Here is a 20,183-nt window from a genome sequence, read left to right as displayed (position 1 = left end):
GGAAAGAGGGTTCAGAGTCTTCAGTCTATAGTAGAAAGGAGGTTAGGAAACTTGGGGCTCTAAGGAGTACCTGACCCAATTCCCCAAGTCTCAGGGGCATCCCCACTGCAGTGTGCCACCTGGTCCCTGAAATGCAATATGCTACTTGCTCTTGGGTGCTGGGTCATTATTTGACTGTTGAACTCAGCTATTTGCTTGGCTGTGCCGCCCCTCATGTGGTCCTGTTGAGTTGACAGCTCTGCTTCAAGTGGAGATGCCTGTAGATCCTTCATCCTTGTAGAGCATGATGCATTTTATCTGTGTCTCTGCTCCCAAAATGGCACCCTGCTGTCAGAGCTTAGGGAATAGGAGTGGAGTCCAGTGTTTTTTTTCTAGGTTGGTGGCTCTGGGTAACTTCCTTTGTGGTAACTGGTGATCTGCGCTTACTGTCTAGTTCTCCAGTGGTCTGTAGTACAGGCAATCAATTTGCAAATAGGAAGTTACCCAGAGCCACCAACCTAGAAATAACACTAAGTATTTCTTGCTTACCTTTTCTCACAGTGGGAATCTTCCCTTGATTCATTGACCCTTTTGGGTTCAGTACTTTGTCTTCTTTTTTAAAAGTCACAGTGCCTCATTCTCTTTATCCTCTGCTTTCCAATACACTCTCCTTAGTCCTCCGCTAGACGTACAGCCAGTTATTGAGGTTATTTTGACTTTCTTTGTGGGGAGGAGTTGCACTGGATGTCTCTAGTTGGCTATATTTTTTTCTCTCCCTTCAAGGTCATTCAAATGAAAATATACTAAAAGAATATGATAATATAGATATACTTTACTAAGCTATATAATACGGGCAAAGATTCAATAAAAAGATTTTCCAAGCTCTTTTTTTTTTTTAAAGAGATATTTTGCTGTAGGGTGTATGTGCTCAACAGAGAGACAGAAAGTGAGAAATTACCCCACAGGAGGGTGGCCACACCACAGTCCTTTCTCCTCCAGCCTCCTCTCAGGATTTTGGGCACACACACATGCACCTAGCATGAGACTTAAGATGCTGGGTCTGGGACTCAAACTAGAGTTGACTATGTCAGAGTCCAGCAATGTAACCCATTATGCTATCTGCTGGTCCCCAAATTATTTAAAGATCTGGTTAAAGAAGAGTAATTAGTATAGCTAATGGCTGTTTGATAATACTTGGTAATGCCTTTGGTATACTTTTCAAAAATTGAGAAAGTAAATGGCTCTAATGAATGGGTTAAATATCCTTTTACAAGTCAGAGGTTCTCTAATTCCTTACTTCAACAGCTTAAAGAAAGACTTCATTGATAGAGCACTAAATTTTTTTTTTCTAAGCTTATTAATTTGAGAGAGAGAAAAGCACCCTCAACCAAATCTTGCCACACTGTGATCCTTCCCCTAGCCTCCACGTCAGTCAGGATCACAGGTGTGTGCAGGCATTCTCAGCATGTTTAAGTCTGCCCAAAAGCTGATTTTTCCCTGGATCTGATCCCAGGCATCTCATATAACTCCATTAGCACACAGTGGCCCCTTATCACCTATACCACTAAGTATGGGCCTAAAAATTTCTTTTGGTGATAATTCATCATGTGATTTTTTGATATGTGACTACAGAACAGTTTAGAGAATTGAGCTGTTGACATAATAGACCGTTTATCCCAATATATCTAGTTCTATAAGCAAGATTTTTTTAGTATTTTTATTTATAAAATGAAAATTAAAAACAGACTTTATGCTAAATCCTATCTTATTCTAGAAATAACATGTTATTAGAATAAACTAATATATTTTAAAGTTCCATTCAGTTGTTTGAAAAACGCATTTCTAATCAAATTTTACCTTTGGTTGAATATGTTATCAAATTATATATTTTTTCATCAATTGTATCTAACAATTGAAAACTCAACTTCAAAGAAAAAAATTTTAAGCACTGAGATCTGTAAACCAAAGTTATTTAAATACTATTATTTGGAGCCAGTTCGTCATGTGTGGTGGTTAAGGCAGCTGGATTCTAGATGGCTGACTATGCAGTTTGAGACTCATATCACCAGTGGCTTGAGATATATGCCAGGCATGTGTGCATACATGCCCAAAATCCTGAAAGAAGAGAGGAATGGAGGAGAATGGATTGTGTCATGACCATACCCCATAGTGGGTGCTTTTTCACATTCTCTCTTTTTCTTCCTGGTAAGTACACAGGCCCCCTGGTAATTTTTTTTTTTTAATACTACATTTTAATTTATAGACTAGTCTGTAGACATATTTTTGTTTGGAGTATTTTTCTAGAGTCATTACTAAAAAGATGTCAGTTATAAAAGCTTTATATTTTAATAAAGTTCTTTAAGAAAAATGGAATAGAAGTACAGGCTCAAGGATGAATGGAAAAGGTGAGATACAGTCTCAGCTGCAGTTGCACAGGTTGTATACCTCCAGATGGCTGAAAACGTAATATACACATTATAACAGCATACAGTTGTTTATTGGAGCCACATGGCACACATCACTTTGGATCTTGGTTGACCTGAAATAATTCAGGCACTTGCACACTGTGGTGATCCTCACTGGCTAGAAGCTTTGACAGGCAAAGGAGGGAGAGGATCGTGGCATGAGAAAACCTTGTCAAAGATGACTTTTTCTTTCTCCCTTTCTGTTTCTCAATAAAGTAATTTTTTTAAAAGGGAAAGATGTACATAAAATACCTGTTCATGTGTTCTTTGCTTTGGGGGAGGTTTTGTTTTTATTTTGTCAGATGATGATGGGTAATAATTCAATATTTATAGTCTGCTGAATATTTTTAATGTAATTTTGTTTTAAAATGTCAGTAATTCTAGTAAAGTCAAAGATTGCCTACTTTGCAACTATTTCAGGTAATGGAAACATTTAGATTATTTTTTAAGAAAAGGACTTGTCGGGAGTGCATAGTTTTACAAAATTGTTTTAAAACATGTCTGAGCAAAAATGTTTGAAGATCACTGGACAGAGAAGCAGGCACCTTGGAGAAGCAGATTCTTCTTCATGCCCCACCCATTTTCTAGTATGTGCTTTTTACCTAGATAGTTTAAATAATAATAATATAAACTGATCATTGAAAAGTGGGTGGATTAGAAGTCATCTCAAAGACCAGTTACCATAGGCAACCAGAAGCTACAGCTGACATTAATTACATTTAAATATATCCTTTGATAAATGCTATTCTTTGACATTAATGGTGATGATGCCCACAAATTAGAACACCTTGACATAATTATGTTTCCTGTGGGGGGAAAAGCTAATAATTGGAATTTTCTACAGAGGTCAAGAAATGTCAGCAAATTAACTCAATATGGCTTAAACTGCCTACTTTTTCATTTCTGCTGTTTTTCCTTCATAATCAGAGCAGTTTGTGACCTGAGCTTTCAAATGGAGTGGGGCACAGCACAAGATTACAATTTATATGAGTTCAGTTGCTTGAAAAATATATGTGCTTCTTATTACTGGAAAACTATGGTGTGTACAAAGAGCAACTCTAAAGGTAGAAGGAAAATTGAATTTTATTTTCAACTATAAATTTTTAAATGATTTTATTCCAATAACAACTGTATGTTGTGTAAAATGTATATATTAAGTTTTCAGCCATCTTAAGATGTATCATAAGAAGAAACAACTCTTTCCTTCTTTCCTCACATTTAGTAAACATCAGAATGGTAAATAGACACTTCGTCAAGGGTTAGCTACTTTTCTTTAAGGCTTTTGTTTTTTGTTTTTTTAAAATAATGATTTTATTTCATTCTATTTATTACAATTATTTCTGTCTCTATGTCTCTCTCTCTCTCTGTCTGGCAAGCGCACACGCCCTATAGCAAAAACCTCTCCAAAAAATAAAAAGGCGTGTGTGCTCATTGTAGAGAGACAGTGAGAGGGAAAGTGAGAAATAATCTCTTAGAGGAGATGGCCATGCCAAAGTCTCTCCTGCTCCATTCTCCTGGAATTCTAGGTGTGCACACACATGTACACGGCATGATTTTGAAGCCACCAGGTCCGGAACTCTAACTACATTTGACCTTGTGGTAATTCAGCACCTCAACTACCATGCAACCTGCTGTTCTTGGGTCAGCTACTCTTTAAGGTCAGCTACTGCTTTTAAAGAGATGTATGTGTAAAATAGCAGAGTACAGGCAGCAAGTATGAAGCTTAAAATACTTGAAGAACTTTAATATTGATTGAAATGTCCAAGAAGACATGACTAAAGTTAATATTTGTTAAGAATTGCAAATTCTAATATCTGTAGGGGCCAAAGAGGAAACCAAAGTGAATGAAGCAATTTGGGATGATTGGAACTTTAGCTGCCTATAGGCACTAGGTCTATGGATAAAGACCTATATGTAAGTCAATGGACTTTCTGCTATTTCAACAGAAGGTAGAAATCCATAATTTTATGTGAAATATGATGGTTTTTTTTTCCCTTAAGTTTTAGCAGTAGGCTTAAGATTTTAGAAGGAGTATATGGGTCAAATAAAACATCTTTGTGCTGAATCTGGCTATTCATCTGTCACTTTATCACTTTTGCTCTATCACTGTTGTAGATTCTTCCTTTGAAATATGCATTTGGTTAAATTGTTTCTGGGATGAAATGTCACAAGTTAGCTGATAACTTATGTCAGAGTAAGCCTATTGTAAATTTTATAGGGAATGTGTTCAATAAATGCTGAAGTATTAATTAAAAGACAGAGCCACATGATTAACCTCATTGAGCCCAACTTTATAAAAGCCTGTGATTTTATTTCATTCTTGGCCTGTAATACAAATTTTTGAGGAACATTAAGAAAGTCACCTGAAATCATTTTGGGTTAAACTTGTTAAAGAATCTCTAGCCTGAGTATGATTATTTTATTAGTAATTTAAAATATGTTAATACTTAGGAATTACAATATTGATGAATAAATGGCTCTTTTTTTAGGGCACATGAGCTCAGAAGGGAGAGACAGAAACAGAGAAGGAGGGAGAAAGCACTGTGCCCCAATGAGGCATAGTCACATCACAGTCCCTTCTCCATTTCTTCATTCTGTTGGGACTTTGGGTACACATACATACCCGCATGTACCCAGTGTGTTTTTCTTTTTCTTTTCTTTTTTTGGAGAGGTTTTTGCTATAGGGCACGTGCGCTCACCAGACAGACAGAGAGAGACATAGAGACAGAAAGCGAGAAATCACCTCCCAGGAGGGATGGTCACGCCGCAATCCCTTCTCCTCCATTCTCCTCTTGGGATCTTGGGCACGCACGCACACGCGTGCGTGTGAGTTTTAAGCCACCAGGTCCAGGATGCGAACCACGGTCGACTACATGGGAGTCCAGCGACATAGCCATTATGCTAACTGCTGGTTCCCCCTCCCCCCCAGTGTGTTTTTTCAAACCTTTGGGGCTAAGATTTTGAACTGCACAGTTGACCATCTGTGATCTAGCTTCCTCAACCACTAGGCCAGCCCTAAATGGCCTATCTTAAAATGAAATGGCTTGACCATTACTAAATTAGGCTTAATTGAAGTGATTGTAAAGATTTCTAACCTTGCTTAGTATGAAAGAAGAATATTTAGTTTTAGCAGTAGGCTTAAGATTTTAGAAGGAGTATATGGGTCAAATAAAACATCTTTGTGCTGAATCTGGCTATTCATCTGTCACTTTATCACTTTTGCTCTATCACTGTTGTAGATTCTTCCTTTGAAATATGCATTTGGTTAAATTGTTTCTGGGATGAAATGTCACAAGTTAGCTGATAACTTATGTCAGAGTAAGCCTATTGTAAATTTTATAGGGAATGTGTTCAATAAATGCTGAAGTATTAATTAAAAGACAGAGCCACATGATTAACCTCATTGAGCCCAACTTTATAAAAGCCTGTGATTTTATTTCATTCTTGGCCTGTAATACAAATTTTTGAGGAACATTAAGAAAGTCACCTGAAATCATTTTGGGTTAAACTTGTTAAAGAATCTCTAGCCTGAGTATGATTATTTTATTAGTAATTTAAAATATGTTAATACTTAGGAATTACAATATTGATGAATAAATGGCTCTTTTTTTAGGGCACATGAGCTCAGAAGGGAGAGACAGAAACAGAGAAGGAGGGAGAAAGCACTGTGCCCCAATGAGGCATAGTCACATCACAGTCCCTTCTCCATTTCTTCATTCTGTTGGGACTTTGGGTACACATACATACCCGCATGTACCCAGTGTGTTTTTCTTTTTCTTTTCTTTTTTTGGAGAGGTTTTTGCTATAGGGCACGTGCGCTCACCAGACAGACAGAGAGAGACATAGAGACAGAAAGCGAGAAATCACCTCCCAGGAGGGATGGTCACGCCGCAATCCCTTCTCCTCCATTCTCCTCTTGGGATCTTGGGCACGCACGCACACGCGTGCGTGTGAGTTTTAAGCCACCAGGTCCAGGATGCGAACCACGGTCGACTACATGGGAGTCCAGCGACATAGCCATTATGCTAACTGCTGGTTCCCCCTCCCCCCCAGTGTGTTTTTTCAAACCTTTGGGGCTAAGATTTTGAACTGCACAGTTGACCATCTGTGATCTAGCTTCCTCAACCACTAGGCCAGCCCTAAATGGCCTATCTTAAAATGAAATGGCTTGACCATTACTAAATTAGGCTTAATTGAAGTGATTGTAAAGATTTCTAACCTTGCTTAGTATGAAAGAAGAATATTTAAACAAACTGCTTGTAATTAATTACCTTACAACTGTAATTTCTCAGTTTATTTTAATGTTTACTTATTATTGGGTCATTACTATGGGATTTTGGCTGAATTAATAGAATTAGTTTGTACGAATATTGCTTGGTTTTTATTTTACTGTCTTATTTAGGTTAATTTGTGCTCAGATCCAGTTTGTGCCAAAAATGGGTGTGGAAGAAAGTTATTAGAAAGAGGTTGCTATTTGTAGACCACAGACACTTAGTGTAGAAAAGATTTTCTACTGATGAATACATAGATTTTTTCCTCCAGATTCCACTTTCCAAGAACAAATTAGTCCATTGTATATCTCTGTCTTTCAAAAACATCCAAACCAAAATCACAAATAAACATTGTTGATTATTCAGTCAATTGAATACAGTGTTGACAATTAAGTTGGATTTAAATAGCCTTAAATTGTCCTTAGGAAATGACATATCCATAGTTCCATATTGGACTAGAACATAGTACTGTGGAAAAATTCTAAATTGATGTAGAGCAGACTAAAAAATGCTACCTGAGGTTATGATTCCATCCAGCCAATGCAGACCATTTCATTAGGAGCCAGGCCCTGGTTAGGCATTGTAGATACAAATATCTGTGAGTCAGAGTTTCTGGAGAAGCTTTACAGTGTCAAAGAAAAAGTTCCTCTAGTACCTTTTTTTATAATCCAAAGTGCTTTTAGTAGAGAAAAGTATAATGGGAAAAGAGTAAGAGAAGAGAGAGAGAGAAAACTAATTTGAATAGGATCTTGAGAGACAGGAATGCTTTTGTCATTGGAGTGTTCTCAGCTTATGAAAAATTGTAGGGGAATGCTTTTATTTAAGCTTTCTCTTCTTCATTTGATAATAGTCTACCAATGTTACCTTCTGTTTTTGGTAATTGTGCTATTGTTATATTAGATGTTAACATAGGGGAGACTGGGTGAGGGATACATGGAACTTTGTGCTCTTGATTTTTTGTTTTTTGTTTTGTTTTAAGAGAGACTTTTCTATAGGGCACATGTGCTCATTGGAGAGACAGAGATACAGAATGCGAGAAATCATCCCACCCTACCCCACCCCCGTACCCCCCAGGAATGGCCATGCTACAATTCCTTCTCCTCTACTCTTCACTCAAGATTTTGGGCATGCTTGCATGCACATGTCCCCAGTGTTTGTTGTAAGCTGCAACAGTCCCGGGGTCTGGGATTCAAACTCCGGTAAACTATATGGGAGTTCAGCGACATAACCGTTATGCCATTATGCCATCTGCTGGTTTCTGGTCTTGGTTTTTTTAAGAGTTAATAGTCACATAACATATAACTAACCTTTGTGCTTGTCATAGAACCTCTACATGTACAAGTTATACAATATACAATTCTGTGTCATTTAGTACATTAGCAGCCACTGATTTGCTTTCTGTCTGTGAATTTAGCAATTATGATCAATTTATGTGGGATGATATAGTATGTAACCTCATGTTATGTGTCTCCCTTCTTGTCCATACCATTATGTTTTTAAGGTTTACCATACTGTATCATGTATCAGTAATTCAGTCCATTTTATGGCTAAATAATATTCCATTTTATGGATATATGACACTTGGTCTGTTTATCTGTTGGAAGACATTTGAGTTATTTCCTCCCTTTGGCTATTGTGAATAGCACTGCTAAGAGCATTGGTGTACAAATATTTGTTTGCCTGTATATTTTTAATTCTTTTGGATATATACCTAGATGTAGAAACACAAAGTCATTCAGTAATTGTATGTTTAATTGTTGGACTATTTTCCACACAGGTGTACCATTTTACATTCTCACCAGCAATGTTTGAGAGTTTCTATTTTTTTTCCATATCTAATTCAACATTTGTTATTTTCTGTTTTTTGATGATTGCCACCCTGATGGTTATAAGATGGTTTCTCATTGTCTTCTTAATTTTCATTTCCTAATGACTCATTGTCAAGCATATTTTGATATGTCCGATTGCCATTTATACATCTTTGGAGAAATATTTAGTCCTCTGACCATTTTTTTATTTCCGTTTGTCATTGTTGTAAATGTTCTTCTAATGGGGACCAGCAGGTAGCATAATGATTAAGCAATGAACTCTCACATGGTCAACCACAGTTCAAGTCCTGGACTGGGCAGCTTGACACTCACATCAGGTCCATGTGTATATGTACCCAAAATCCCGAGAGGAAGATGGAGGAAAATGGACTGAGCATGGCCATCCCTCCTGGGGAGTGATTTCTCATTTTCTGTCTCTCTGTCTGTTCCTGTCTCTCTGAGGAGCACACATGACCTAATAGCAAAAATTTCTCAAAAAAAAACGAAAAAGAAAGAAAGAAAATTCTTCTATTGTAGATACTAGACTCTTATCAAGGATATGGTTGGCAAATATCTTCCTTTTGTGTAGGATATGCTTTTACTTAATCAATAATAGTTTTGATGCACAAATATTTTTAGTTGTGATTGGTCCAGTTCATCTTGTTTATTCTTTTGCTGCTTATTCTTTTGGTGTTATATCTCAGAATCCATCATTAGTCCAGCAGGCAATAGCATGCTGACCTGCAATGCTAGAAACCACATGACTAACCATGTTTTAGATCTCATTTACCTGGAACACACTAGCACGTGCACAGGTACTCAAGATCCTAATTGCCTCAGGGAAGGGAATTAAGTGTGACAAAATGCTATTAATGCTGCTTCCTCTCACCCCTGTTGCCTGTGAGCATAGACACTCTCTATCTTGAATAAGATAAAGAAACTAAGAAAAAAATCAATCGCCATATCCAAGGTCATGAAGATTTACTCCTATATTTTCTAAAAAGTTTTGTAGTTTAATGGCCTAACTGCAGTGGGGTAGGTCCTGCCGCTCAGTACTGGAGCCATATAGGAAGGCTTAGCGTTTGGTTCCCAGGTCAGTCTGAACAAGCTAGGTACATTTGCAGATGCTCCGCTTCTCCTGGGTAGCTGGAAGGTGGGAGGTATTCCACTCCCTGTAAAAGAAAGAAGAAAATAAACTTTAAAAAAAAGATTATGATTTTATTAGCTCTTCGATCCACTTTGAGGTGTTTGGGTTTTTTTGTTTTTTGGGGGGTTTTTTTTTTGCATGTGGCATGAGGCAGAGATGTAAATTTACTCTTATGATTCAGAACCTTGGAAATAATACTTTAAAATAATCACCATTCTTCATAGTCATAGAAAATCATCTATGAAGGGTAGCATGGCCGAGTGGTCTAAGGCGCTGGATTAAGAAAATCATCTATGATATTAACTTGTTTGTTTTCTTATTGTTCAAAAGAATCAAATATACAAATATAATGGCTAACACAATAAAACTCTTAGGAAAAAAGCAGGTAAATCTATGACTTTGCATTAGCCAAAGTAACCTTAGTTATGTACTTTAAGAACAAGCAACAAAAAGAGAAATGGATTAATTGGATCTCATCACAGTTAAAAACTTAAGTTTCAAAACTGCTATGAAAAAAGTGAAAATGCATCCCACAGACTGGGAGAAAATATTGTCAAATCATAACAGATAAAGGTGTAACATCCAGAATTTACAAAGAACATTTACAACTCACCAATAAGACAATAAATAAAATAATTTTTAAATGAGCAAAGCCTTTGAGTAGACAGTTCTTCAAATAAGATGGAAAAAGGCTGATATTCAACATCCTTAGCCATCAGGAAAATACAAATCAAACCACAGTGAGATACTGCATTATATCTTAATGGCTATAATAAAACAAATGGACAATAATAAGTGCTGACACAGGTATGGAAATATTGGACGACTCCTACATTGCTAATGGAAATGTTAAACTGGTAAATCCACTTTGGAAAACAATTTGACAGTTTCTCAAATAGTTAAACATATAATTAACTTTGACCCAAAAAGTCTATTTCTAGGAATAAACCCAAAGAATTGAACACACATATTCACATAAAAATGTGTATGTCGGGGGTCAGGTGGTGTTGAAGTGGTACAATGCAACACCTTCACAAGGGTGAACCACATGAGAAGGTTCTGAGTTTCCCTCCAGAGTCTTCTCTGAGTACATTGTGCATACCCAGTACATATCATCAGGGGCTCGCTGAGGCTAGGAATGGATTGTGGCATCCAGATCTTGTTGAGTGTGCACTTTCTCTCTCTGTCTCGTTGCTGGAAGTAATAAATAAGCTGAAAAAAACCACTTGTGTGCCACCTGTTGGCATGCTGGTTGGGATGGTGGCTGTATCCCGAGTGACTGACTACATTTTGAGCCCCAGACTCCTTAGATGACACCCGGTGCATGTGCACTTGTGCCCCAGAGGAGGATGAAGGAAAAGAGACTGTGGCATAGCCATCCCTCCTGCTGTGGGGGGTGATATCTCTCTCTCCCTCCAACTCCCCAGTAAGTGCATGTGTGCATGTGCCTTAGAGCAAATTAAAAAAACAAAACAAACAAAAAAAAAACCTTGTGTATGAATGTTCATAGCATCCAAAAAGTGGAAACAAACATAATGCCCACAAACAGAAGAATGGGTTAAGGAACTAGATTCCCACATGACTGATTGTGGTCCGAGTCCTGGATCTGATGACTTGAAAATTACATTGGGCACATGTGCATGTGTGCCCAGAATTCTAAACGGAGAATGACAGAGAAGGGATTGCAGCATGGCCATCTACCCTGGGGCATGATTTCTCACTTTCCCTCTTTTTGTCTCTGTCTCTCTCTTTCTCTTTGGCAAAAATATTAATCCTATGGCAAAAACCTTTAAAAAAAATGGATTGAAGTATTGATAACATGTTTAAACTGGGATAAACTTGAAAGCATTAGCTAAGTAAAGGAAACCAGACACAACAGGCTTCATGGTAAATGATTCCTTTTATATGAAATGACCAGAATAAGAAAATGTGTAGAGACAGAAAACAGATTAATTTTTTGCCAAGGGCTACCCAGAGGGGAAATTAAGAGTGACTGGTATAGAGTTCCTTTTTGGGGTGATGAAAATGTGTTGGAGTTCAAAAGTGGTGCTAGTTACACACTGTGAACATCCTAGCGTAATGGCTATGTCATTGGGCTCCCATGTAGTCGACTGTGGTTCGCGTCCCGGATCTGGTGGCTTAAAACTCGGCACGGGGCGCATGTGCGTGCATGCCCAAGATCCCAAGAGGAGAACGGAGGAGAAGGGATTGCGGCGTGGCCATCCCCCCCGGGGGGTGATTTCTCGCTTTCTATCTCTTTGTCTCTGTCTGTCTGGCGAGCACATACACCCTATAGCAAAAACCTCTCCAAAAAAAAAAAAGAATGACTTTTATGGTGTGTGAAATATATGTCAATAGAAATAAGTGAATTTTAAAATGTTTTGTGTTCAGAGATTTTTCTCTTTTAAAGCAATGATTATTTCATGTTTACTTCAAGAAAATCATTTCTATTTTATTTTTTAGGAATCTGTCCTGGCATCCTGCATTGAACACTAGAGAGAAAATGCGAATTCCACATTCCCACGCATTTATTGATTTGACTAAAGATTTTACAGCGGGTAAGTTGCACATAAATGTAAAAGAATTTGTTTTGAACTACAAAAGAATTGTGAGATTTTTATTTACTCTTTACTTACTATTTATTTGCTAATGAACTGAATGTTAAAACTAAATAATGAAAAGTTTGTAAGAAAGTTAATGATGTTAGAAGCATGGAAAAAAGTACAGAGTATAATTTGGAAGCAGGAAGCTGGTGCAGCAGGAAGTGAGGCACTCTGTGGGGCTGATCTATGTGGGAAGGTTCTTGGTTTGCATCTGAAGACCTCTCTAACTAAACAGGGCTGTCCATGCTGGATTCAGGACCGGCTGAGGTTGAGTGAATCACAGCCTTAACACCCTGTTGGAGGTGCTTTCTCCCTCTGTCAACCTCCTTCCTTGTTTTCACTTTCTTCTTCTGTCTCTCTCTCTCATGGAAGAAATAAACATTTTTTAAAAAGAAAAGTAGTAAATATAGTAAATCTTCAGTTTTGTTGGTTTTGTTGCTTGTTAACCACCTCAGAAATTTATTTCTTCACTTTTTATGAATTAATGATAATTTAGACATATGTATCCTAATGTTCCCCCCTTTTATTTCCCCCTCCTTGATCCCCTACCTCTCACTTTCTACACTTCTCCTCCTCCTCCCACACTGTCTCTGGTATATACAGTTGTTTTCCATTCCTTTTTTTTTTTTCACGTTTTATTGATTCACTAAAGATCTTAAAGACTTTGAATAGCAAGCACAGCTGATATATACATATTTATGAACTCATGTCTGACTTTAGGCATAAACCTCAGTGAGTGAAGTGAACATTCTATAAAGTAGCACCTCACTGGGGCTTTATAGTTTACTGCAGTCCTTAAATAGGTAATAAAAGGTATTTTTTAATACATTTTTTCATTTCAAAAAAATTTTTAGTTTTAATAGATCAAAATAAAAAAAATGTTAAGAGAAATTTGTTTACAACTTATAGCTAGGAAAAAGGTTAGGATTCAGTTCAAACAGTAGGTAGATGTACTACCAACTGTTTGAGAGAAGACAAAAATTCTTAAATAATGGAAATTAAAGCATCAGAGAAAATCAGTAATATTTTAGTCTAAAGTAAAAAATTCTACTTCACTAGTTAAGACTCATGTAATTAATCGCTCTTCTATTGAATTTGCAGGGTTACTGTGGTCTGATCTTTCCATTTAAACTCTGGAAGTTAACATTCAACCCTGGACTTGTCCCTACTATTAGGCTAGCTAGTCTCTTTTTTTTGTTCTCTTTTTTTTTTTTTTTTTTTCCTTTTTTTCTTGGAGAGGTTTTTATTTGCTATAGGATGCATGTACTCACCAGAAAAACAGAAACAGAGAAACAGAAAGGGAGAAATCACCTCCCGAGGGGGGGATGGCCACACCGCAGTCCCTTCTCTTCCATTCTCCTCTCAGGATCTTGGGCACGCACACACACATGCCTGGCATGAGTTTAAGCTACTAGATCCAGGACTCAAACTGCAGTTGACTACATGAGAGTCCAGAGACACAGCCATTACACCAACTGCTGGTCCTAGTTTCTTGTACTCTTATTTCTATGTGTTGGACTTTAGTTTTCCTGGCACTCCCTTCAACACTTCTTGGAGAGCTGATCTGGTGTTGGTAAATTCTTTCACGTTTTGTTTACCTGAGAATGTTTTTGTCTTTTTTTCCCAGATGAAAGATAATCTTGCTGGGTAGAGTATTCTTGGTTGAAATTGTTTTTCACTCAACACTTTGAATATATTTTCCCATTCTTTCCTTGCTTACATTGTTTCCAATTGAGAGGTCCGATGTTAGCCTTATGGAATATCATTTGATAACTTGACATTTTTCTCTTGCCAATTTTAGTGTCTTGTCTCTGTCTGTGATGTGCCTTGGGGAAGATCTTCTTGGGTCAGTTCTACGTGGGGTCCTTTGTAGTTCTTGGGTCTGGATATTTGAGTGCCTCTCTAGATTTGGAAAATTTTCCAGGATTTCATGGGATAGATTATCAATAACCTCACTAGTTTCTTCACCTTCTAGGATACCAATAATCTGGATGTTTGGACATTTAATTTAATCTAGCATTACTTGTATGTTATTCTCATATGGGGGGGGTTCTCTGTCTTTTTAGTGAATTTTTCTAGGTCAGAGGTTCTGTCTTCTACATCTAAGATTGGATCTTCTGCCTGATCTAATCTGGTTTTGATATTTTTCAAGGAAGTTTTGATTTCCTGCATTACAGCCTTGATCTGTAGCAATTCCATTTGATTCTTTTTTATGATATGTATCTCCTCTTTCAGATCATGCAAGAACTTCCTCACATCCTGAAACTTGGTATCTCTTTTCTCTTGCATCTTCTGGAGTTCTTTTTTTCTATTCTCTTGCATCTCTGTTAGCTTTGTCACTATTAATATTTTTAATTCTTTATCTGACATTTTCATGAGTTCCCTTGTATTCTCTGTGAGGAAGAGGAGTTCTTCTTTGCCATTAGAAGAAAGATATTTTCTTGGCTTCTCATATTTCTGTACCTCTGCAATGGTTTCTGGTCATCTGATGTATTATACATTTTTTCCTAACTCCTGGGTCGACTGTGCAGCAGGAGGGTGAAGTCTGGACAGAGGGTCTTCGGTGATCAAAATCCCTAAATGGGGCCACTCAGAACTCAAATATAGATAGCTGCTGATTGGCTTATCCTTACTCCTGACTAGACTGGGGAGCAAGAGGGTGAAGTCTGGGTAGAGGGTCTTCGGTAGTCAAAATCCCTAAATGGGGCTACTCGGAACTCAAAGATAGACAGCTGCTGATTGGCTTATCAGCCAATCACCCTCCTGGCGGAAAAGCAGAAGGGTGAAGTCTGGGTATAGGGTCTTCGGTTGTCGAAATCCCTGATGTTTCCCTTTTTATTTAAAAATTTCTGACTAATTAATGCTATAAATCTAATGACAAGTAAAATATTTAGCTTATGTACAAAAAAATCCAAAGACTTTTTAAAACTTTGTTATAGGAATTTTTTAAATTAGTTATTTAACTTTTTATTTATTCATTCATTTATTTTTAATTTCACCACAGAAAGAAATAGAGGGAAAGTGAGAAAGCAAGCCACCAGGCCTGGGACTTGAACCATGGTCGGCCATGTGGGAGTGTCCAGTGCCTTAATCACCACACCATACCACCTGCTGGCTCCCTTTAAAAAAAAAAAAAAAAAAAAGAATTATTTATTTAATTATTTATTTATTCATTTATGTTATAGAAAATTTTTAAAGAATTCTTGAGTGTTCTTACACAATGAGCAAATTAAGAAAGTAGACAGAATAGTATAATGTATGTACTGTGATCCTCACCTAGCTTCAACAGTTATCACATGACCAGCTTCTTTCATCTGTATACCCATCTGGAAGTCTTTCCTACGCCGATAATTTTAACAAATATTAAATATTTAATTTCATTTCTAGATACTTCAGTCCATATCTCTAAAGTGATACTTTCTTTTTGTAATCACTAGATGACTATTTTGAAACTTAAAATAATTTAACAATAATTTCTTAATATCATCAACATCTAGTCATTATTCAAAATGCCCAGTATTTTTCTAATTTTTTTAAAATCAAATTAGGAACTAAGCAAGGTCTATATAGACACAGAGAAGACATTATTTATGTTGTAGAATTTCTCAGGCTGGATTTTCCTGATTATATCTCCATTGGTTAATGTGTTGCTCAGTTTTTATATTTACTCTAACACAGTAGTCAGATCTGTAGTCTTGATTAGAATCAGACTTCCTTTTTAGGGGAGGTAGCGGTTGTAGAGTGTATTTCCTAGGTCTTGCTGTGTATTTCAACTCATTAGGAAAAACATGATTTAAGTTTTTTTTCTCTTTTTATAATGTTAATTGATCAGTAGCTTTGCTTTTCCTTGGCAAGGACCATTCATTATAATGCTCTCTAATGATTTTAACAACTATGATGATCATTGTCAAGTCTGTTATTTCAATAAGAGTTGCAAAATTGTGGCACATCTATCACTCTTTTCCTTGTATTATTAATTGGAATTTTCTAAAAAACAGTTCCCATCATTGTCTCATTACCTGAAGTACAATTGATATAGTCAAGATGAATATTTAAATTTCTCCCCTCACTTCCCCCAATTTTTCACTAGTTTTCAAACACTTATCATACCATTTTTCAATGATGTTTTTATGCAGTGTACGAATTACAAATGTATAAAGCAAGCAGGTGGCTGCTAAAAGTCCTATGAGTTTCTTTTAAAAGTATTTCATGATTAAACACCTATATTTTATTTGAGTAGCAAATAATGTTGTATAATATACGCCTCTTATTAATTCTCTATTGATTATAAGTTTTAGTAGAGCATTTTCATTATTAAAATACAGTTCGCAAAGTTAAGAAAATTTTAGTATCCAAATATACTATGGGTTTTACTGATTTAAAACAAACAAAACCACAAATTTAATCTAGGTATCCATAAGTTTTTTATGATTCCAGATTTTTAGGTTCTTGATCATGTGTTTAGGTTGGAAAGAGAAGTGAGATTTTTAGGGAACAAGAGTTATTTTTAATGTGGCTAATCTGTCTGGTATGCTGAATCATGCTACAATAATAAAGTTTGAATACACTGCCATAGTTAAAGTTTTGTTTTTCAAGATAAGGAAATCTGTATTTATAGGCTCATTTTCTATTATTTCATTAAGGTTATACACACACACACACACAAATATACACACACACTTATAACCATCTTTTTTACAATGATTCCTTTTTTAGGAAACATCTGTCTTATGAGGTTTTAAAACTTAATAACTGTTAGGTCAGTAGCATAAGACTTTAAATTAATGTCAATTTCACATTTAAGTAATTTTTAAAGAATTCTTGGGTGTTCTTACACAATCAGCCAATCTACCTTATAAAATTTGTGTTAAAACAAATCTGAACCATTTGTAATTTTGAGCTAAACAATATTATATAAAACGTAAAAAAATTCTCTTTGATGAGTGATCTTTTGGAAGCTAACTTAAAATATATAAAGAAGTATTAAAATTCTAATTATTAGAATTATGTTATTCAACACTTCATCTCTGCCTTCAAAATCATTTCAGTAAACGTTTATTGAGAATTTACTCCATGCAAAGCCCCCTACTATTCATCTCACTATGAGATGCAAAAATGACAAGAAATGCCTTCAGCCATCAAAGAGTATTTGGTTTACTGGGAAAAGCCAACAAGTCTAGCTATGATATGTGACTGATTGAAATATATGCGTATTAGTTACAGTTATGCTGTGTTATAATAGGGGAGGCAGTAGGAGGAGTTCTGCTGTTCTTGGGAATATAGGGTCCTATACCGCAGGCATTAACCGCATTGAAACAATTTTGCAGGAATTCACTGAATTGAAAAAATTGGTAAGACAGTTCTCACTGCCCATAATATGTTTATTGTGCCATATGGCATAGTAAGCTTCCCCAAATAAGCTCTAGAAGAAATTTGTAATATAAGCTGGCCATTTTATGGGAGACATTAATTTTTTGGGGGGAGACATTAATTTAAAAAAAAATAATTACCCAAACAATGTGGCTTTTAATGACTCATCTACTGTATGTTTATAGTATAATTTAGCTAACTAATCCTTTTGTAAATAGTCGTTCCAGTTTTTGTTTTTGTCTTTGCTTACTATATATAGTGCTCTGGTGCCTTATTTTGTGGATATCATTTATAAGACTCCTGAAAATGAAATAAATATTTAAACAAGTGTAAGCATTTTTATGGAGATGAAGCACTGCCATGTTGCCCTACAGAAAGGTTTATGAGAGTGCTTCTTTCTCCCACCTTTGTCAACAATTAATATTTTTAATTACCTATTTGATGCGTTGAAAATGGTATTTTGTTATGCTTTTCATATGCATGTCTCAGGTTATTATTGAAACAGATTTTTTTCATATGTGAGTTACCATTTCTGTGTTTTCTTTTATGGATTGCTGTGTTCCCGTATGGACTGTTGCCACTTTCTAAATTATCTGTTTTGTTTTGAAGTTCTGTTATTCTATCAACAAAAGGATTTGTATCCAACCAGTGGCAACTGACTCATGCCTGCTACAGCTTTATAAAGTCTTCAAGATCATTCTGTATACTAATCTGATCATATTATTATGATCATCTCATTCACTTCAGTAATCCATTTTAAGAAAATAAAGTCTGGCTTTTAATCCTTTGGCCCTCCAAGCACAGCAGAAATGGCCATTAATTGCCTGAAAGAGACTCTATTATATTCCTTTATTCTGATTAAAGAAAATCTGTCTTATCATCTGTTCAATTTATTTCAAAACTGAAGAAATAGACATCTACTTTCATAAAACAAAAGTCCCAGTCACAGTGAGGCCAGTTGATAGGGCTCTGTTCTGTAGTGCTGAAGTCACGTGGAAGATTTTGGTTCTGATCCCAGGTCCACTGGAAACAAATCAAGCAGATTGGGAGAGGGGATTGCAACACTATGAGGTCTTGCTGAGTGTGCCTTTCTCTTTTGTTTTTCCTATCCCATCACACCTCACCCCCATCTCAGAAGAAATAAAATAAGTTGAAAAGAAAAAAAAAGTCCAGATCCTAGGCCAACTCCAAGGCTGAGTTGTTAAGGAAGCCAGATCCCACATGGCTAACTGGGCTTCTCCTCTTCGCCCTAGCAGCTTGCAAAACACCAGGTGTGTGCATGTGTGCCCCAAATCTCAGCAGGATGGAGAAGGGATTGCTGCATGACCTTACCCGCATTGAGTGCTTTTTCTCTCTACCTCTCTCTCTTTCTCTCTCTCTGGTGAACACCCATGCTTTCTGCAATTAAAAGAATATATATATCCAGGTCAGGGGCTTACAGGTAATATGTGGTTAAGACACTGGATCCCACATGGCCAACTCTGTAGTTCAAGTTCTGGACCCTGTGGCTTGAAAAACATGCCATGCCCACATGCATGCATGCCCAAAATCCCTAGAAGAGAAGGGATTGCAGCGTGGCCATCCCCTCTCAGGGCTGATTTCACATTTTGCCTCTCTCTCTGGCAAGTGCCTGGGCCCTATGGCAAAAATGTAAGAATACATATGTACATACATACATATAGGTGCTATCCCAAAATAGAATCAGTATCACAGGTCAAGTTGAGAAAGAAGATATTAGCAGATGAAGGTCTAAAGACAGATGAATCACTAATCTCTCTTTATACTCTTGAGTTGAATGGATTCAATTTTAAGTAAAAGTGTTTTTGAGGTGTACCAGTAGTTAGCATGATGGCTATGTCGCTGGACTCCCACATAGTCAACCATGGTTCACGTCCCGGACCCGGTGGCTTAAAACTCATGCCGGGCGCATGTGCGTGCGTGCCCGAGGTCCCGAGAGGAGAATGGAGAAGAAGGGATTGTGACGTGGCCATCCCCCCTGGTGGATGATTTCTCTTTTTCTGTCTCTCGTCTCTGCCTGTCTGGCAAGCACACGTGCCCTATAGCAAAAACCTCTCCAAAAAAAAAAAAACATTTTTGAGGTAATAAGTTGTGTAAACATACAGACCACCATGTCTTCAACTTGGTCCTAGATCTTCAGAAAATGTTGGGCGTATTCTGCATTGTTGAGGCCATGGAAAATGTTGAGCTCCTACAATGCTAAGAACAGGAAACTATGCACTCTGTAACTGTATTTGCTTTTGGATTATTTTAAAATAACATGATTATGATATGAAATTAAAACAGTTCAAAAGTGTATAAAGGAGCAACAAACCACTATTTTTAGTTTTGTTTTCCTGCAATGATCTACACAGACACAGACATGGACACACACATACACATGCCCAGCTTTTTAGGGTGGACTAGAAATTAAACCCAGGACTCCCATGTGAACTCAGCATGCCAAGTAGCAGCATCTAGCACCTATGACCAGAGCTGGCCTCCTTTTATATACAGCTAGGATTAAGTGCATATGTAATTGT

The 20,183-nt window shown here is 36.8% G+C and overlaps 1 protein-coding gene across 2 annotated transcripts in view; it reads left to right on the top strand.

Moving 5' to 3' along the window:
• The window catches only part of ITFG1 (integrin alpha FG-GAP repeat containing 1), a 286,251-nt gene that overhangs the window by 24,463 nt on the left and 241,605 nt on the right, over nt 1-20,183 (top strand). For both annotated transcript variants that reach the window (XM_006170470.3, XM_014585000.2), the window contains one exon: nt 12,134-12,228. In XM_006170470.3, coding sequence (XP_006170532.2) covers nt 12,134-12,228 — 95 coding nt within the window. The remainder of the gene's footprint in view (nt 1-12,133; nt 12,229-20,183) is intronic.

Source organism: Tupaia chinensis, unplaced genomic scaffold, assembly GCF_000334495.1.
Source record: "Tupaia chinensis unplaced genomic scaffold, TupChi_1.0 Scaffold148557_1, whole genome shotgun sequence".
Classification (NCBI taxonomy): domain Eukaryota; kingdom Metazoa; phylum Chordata; class Mammalia; order Scandentia; family Tupaiidae; genus Tupaia; species Tupaia belangeri.
This window is presented reverse-complemented; position numbering and strand designations above follow the sequence as displayed.